The following is a 4,987-nucleotide window of genomic DNA, read 5'->3' as shown; positions in this document are numbered from 1 at the left end:
AGAATATAATACACTTAAATAGATATCAGAATTTACTTCTCACACCCATAAAAGGCCACATACCATATTCTGGTACTTTAACTAACCTACCTGTCAAAAAATACTTGATAAGAACACTACTACTTGAAACATGTACCATACTTTAGTTCAACTTCCTTCAACAAGTATAAGATATATACAGTATACAATCAAAATCTAGTCCTTGAACCATCAGTCCTCTTATATATACCTAACTTAAACACACCTAACCCTTACAAGAACTTCCTGCAAGAGGTGATACTATTTCTACCTCTAACTAGTACTTGGCTATTGTCAACTGAACTACAGCAAGAAAGATGGGAATACTATTGAAAATATTTCCAATAGGTACCAAAACATTGTCAAAATGTATTTGTCAAGTGCCTTTTATCACATGAAATAGCCTGCGTCTTGGATATTGGCCTGAACAGCAATTCGGTAGAGCACTTGTATTAAGTGATGCAAGGGTTCAGAGTTACCCCGGTAGATTCCTAGACCAGCCATAATTTTTTTTCCATACCATTACATCATGTAAATATCGAGTCTATGGAGAGAACAATCATGGACATTTATGTCTGCTATTCATTCAAATTCAATGAATATAGTATATTTTAAATCAAATCTCTAATCTTTAATGAAATACTCAATTCTAATTACATATACTCTCCTCCAATGACTTCAACTCTTTTTGTAACTCTTTTCGAAAGTAATTTATGGCATAGTTTTGATAAATTCAAATCAATTGAATTTAAGAAATGTTTTTGCACTGGTTTTGCATTCCTATTAATATATATCATGATAAGACTTTCCCATAAATTTTTCAATTTAGATGAATCGATTTTCAGAAGTATTTGAAGCAATACCCTTTTTAATGTCCTACTCCGCATTTCAATATAAGCCACAGTGTAAAGTCAATTAAACTATAGGACAGTTCAAAACCACTGAAAAATAGAATTGGAATATAAATAACAAATATCAGGTAAATCTACATGCACTTGATGGTGCGTTTTTATTTTTCATCACAGATATCAACCTGAAAGAAATAACAAGCATTGGTGGCAGATAGGGTGGATGGGGGTTAAAAAAATTCAGCAGTTCAATAAACCATGCTTTCTCTTTTGGTAAATGGATCAATATTGATCACGTGATGGATAAGAATGACAATATGTACAATACAGATACTGTTAATTTATAACATTATTAAACAAGAACATGTCACATAAATGAAATTATTTGCAATGATTACTTTTTTTGCTTTACAGAAAATTAACTCCATTTAAGAAGCATCAAGTTGATATGCATTTCAGATTCTATAAATAGTAACTGAAGTCTATATGTTGTTATATACTTAATATATACTTAATCATGTGACCAACTTTAAGCCAATCAGAGGGATTGGAATATTATGATTAAAATAATATGTTCTAATATATAACAAGGCACTTAAAGTAAATCATATACAAATTGCAATTTTACAAAACCTTCATGATGAAAAATTGAAGTGCCAATATTTAATTATATTGAAATTGTTTATTTAAATATGAAAAGACTGCAAAGTAGTTTTTGTTTGCATGTGCTCCTTGGATTTAAAAATCCCTAATAACATTTCTTATGTAGTTAGCTACTACATTAGGCAAAAATAAAGAGCCATGGACACATACACTAATACACATCCACACCAAAATCAAAAAAAGGTTTATGAACTCTTCGGGTAAAGGCGGCACTCAGCTTCAGATGAGGACAAATTCCATAACAGTGCCGCGAGCAAAATCTCCCCTTCAACAAACAAAACATCCCTGAAATACTGCAGTCCTTCATTCATATTTTGGCCCATCCTGTAAGACAGAAAAATAAGATGATGCAATTATATTCATTTGCTTGTGAATTGATGTAGTTGATCCAAATGACAACCTTCATTCAGAATTCAATTATTACTGCTTTACTAACTTGAAATAATATATATTATTATTTTATATATATATATATATATATATATATATATATATATATATATATATATATATATATATATATATATATATATATATATATATATATATATATATATATATATATATATATATATATATATATAGTGTGTGTGTGCATCTCTTCCTGACACAAAATCAATGAAAATTAACCAACCACAAAAGGTGGTAACTTCTTAACTAGAGTTCATTTTTAAAATTTGCCACTTCTGTGTAGAAAATGAACAGAAACTGCCGGTGGACCAACCAATAGACAGCAGTAAAGCAATATGGCCCCCTTTCTTCAATAGGGAGGGGAGGGGAATAAATTTATGAATAAAATTTATACATAAATTTTGGATGTTTGTATAATCATCATATTTCGAACATTCTATAATATACAGAAAAACTTGTTCTTTCAAAATGCAACCATTGCAAATAAATTTTCAGGATACAAAATTCCCTATTTGGGAACATGTTTATCAATTAAATTTATTAAAAGGATAATAAAGGTGGTAGTACATTAAGCAAGATATTGATGTACTTCAAAAGAATTTTTTCTGCTTCTTTCACTGAAAGTGAGGAATATATACTTTGCAAGTTTTTTTTCTGTCAGTCTTTAAGTATATATTTCTGTCTGTGTGTAATACTTTTATTTTTGTTCAAATTATCTCTTTTATTCCTATGGCCTGAGGTAGACCCCTGCAGATTGCAAGTTCAGAAAGTCAAAGGTCATGGTTGTAAACTATTACATTCAACTTTCTTTTGCAGTGATATCCCAACAAGCTTTTGATTGTTTTCATTAATTTTTATACATCATTAATGCCTATGGCCCTGCCTGCCCTTCTCAAAGTCCCCCTCTTGAGTCCAGCCCCCTAGATCTGTGTATCCTCTCCTTTTTCCCTGAAGTTGTGTACACTCATTCTATAAATTAGCTTGATATCTTATTTTTTTTCTATATACTGTCAATCTTCGTTATCTAGAACACTGATATCTCTACTACCATGGAGATGCAATGTGATAAGGATACATCAAAAGCTTATTCCTTCATTATTCTACCTTGGATATCTCTAACCCTCAGATGTCTGAATTTTATTTCTCGATCCCATCAGGTTCCAAATGAAGAATTTCAATAGAGATACAAGTTATTTATTCTGGTGAAGTTTGTACTATTAAAAGTTACTGATGCCACACAACATACAGCAGACAGAAATTAGGGACTCCTTGAGCTTTGTTTCGAAAAGATTATAAGAACCTTAAGCCTAATTGCAGTAAAAAGTCTCTGATATAGGTTATGCATTATGAAATCAAGGATGACAAAATATTTCTCTCTCTTTCTCTCTTACAAAATTGAACAATTTAAAAAATATTCAAATTTAAAAGGAAGGATAAAGGTAGGAAGTAAACACATACTCATCTTCTAGTGTAGCCATGAGAAGTCTGTTGGTGTTATCCTTCATGGACAAATAGTGACCATGGCAGTAACCTATTCTTCTGAAGTTGGAAATAAGATACATGGAAACATCAATATGAGGAACTTATGTCAATTACCATTGTGATAAAAGAAATATGTATATAACAGAGGCCCAATGGCCTTAACTCTCACCATATAATGTAATGATCTATAGATCAAAATAAAAACACTGATAAATGAAATTTACAATTTTTGTTTCCCTTTACCCATAGATGATATATGTCGAAATTGGTAGAACTGTTTCAAAGGATATTAAGCTGAAAATTTTTCAAATTTTTCAAATTTAACATCAATGCTCCATTGCATGCACATCATGTGGAGAAAACAGGTAGAAAGCAATAGTGGCGAAAATTTACTATCTGGGAAAAATGCATGAAAAAAATGAACTTACATGATTGATTTAGGCTTGAACACCCCAAACTCTCCCAAAATCAAAGCTTTCAATTCTGGTAAACCCTATAGATGGAATAAAATATTTGGTTTGAAATTATAATTTTATCAATATATAAAAGCACATACATATTTGATTTCACTATTTACTATTACTATTAATACTAATTGCTTGCTTTTTCATTTTAGGATACAGTAGTTAGTTGTATTAAAATCTGATAATCTGTTTTGATACATATGAACAAATGATACCTTTCCAAAAAGTTTTGCTCTCTCCTCAATTCCCTTCTCCGAATTTCTAAGTTCCAAGGCTTCATTGAGAGGCTTTCTTTGAACCCATCTGATATGCCTCCAATGTGGTTCATAGCAGCTTTAATTAAATTTTTAGAACGTCAATTAAAAAAATCATCAAATGGGCAACTTTAATTAACCTAACAATATCTGGTATCTAATTTCAACTTCAATAATAATTAATTATAAATATGGTTATCTCAAACTGTGAAAGTGCAGAATATAGGAGAAATATATTTCATGTGTAGGATATTTACTAGTCCAGAGGTCGATATGACCTTCCTTTGAGGTATCATCTCCAAAATATATATATATACATATATTGTCATGGGATATTTAGATAATGGTGTTGTGTTCAAAAACAAAATATATCGTGCCAAGACCGCGTGGCTGTGGTTTGTTCACTACTGGCCACGTGCAACTTTAATAAGTTAAAAATAAATCATCATACCAATGTCACTAAAATTTTTAGATTCCCAGACTATGGAGAATCTACTGGTAGTGCTCCTCTCGAACTGTGCTACCTTCTCATAGGCTTCTTGCACTAAATGTGCGACTGCCTCCTCCTCTAGACTTTCCATCTCAATCCATACCCTAATAAATGGCGCACTTTGTCTATTTTCTTACCTCACAACACAGGAGAGTTGCTAAACATAAGTGGGTGGATAAAAATACTCTCGGTCATCAAGTAGAACGAATTGGTAAATATAAACATATATATGACGCGGATCTCGATATTTTTCATGGGGGCGGGCGTATAATATTGAAGAGGAACAAAAAAAAATTTAACGTACTTCTTACTTACACTGAATCAAACTTCAAAGTGTTCACCTAACATTTAGAAAGA

At 31.2% G+C, this 4,987-nt stretch overlaps 1 protein-coding gene across 1 annotated transcript; it reads right to left on the bottom strand.

Moving 5' to 3' along the window:
• Nucleotides 1-1,075: 1,075 nt before the first annotated feature.
• Nucleotides 1,076-4,721, bottom strand: LOC134280254 (uncharacterized). Its single transcript, XM_062762661.1, has 5 exons — nt 4,592-4,721; nt 4,102-4,223; nt 3,851-3,915; nt 3,399-3,479; nt 1,076-1,853 (listed from the first exon to the last, which is right to left on the bottom strand). Exons 1-5 carry the CDS (start codon nt 4,719-4,721, stop codon nt 1,715-1,717), a joined length of 537 nt encoding a protein of 178 aa, XP_062618645.1. The 3' UTR covers nt 1,076-1,714.
• Nucleotides 4,722-4,987: the final 266 nt, after the last annotated feature.

The sequence above is a fragment of the Saccostrea cucullata genome, unplaced genomic scaffold (assembly GCF_032062105.1).
Source record: "Saccostrea cucullata isolate Sc308-1 unplaced genomic scaffold, CSIRO_AGI_Scuc_v1 ctg4874, whole genome shotgun sequence".
NCBI classification, from domain to species: Eukaryota; Metazoa; Mollusca; class Bivalvia; order Ostreida; family Ostreidae; genus Saccostrea; species Saccostrea cuccullata.
This window is presented reverse-complemented; position numbering and strand designations above follow the sequence as displayed.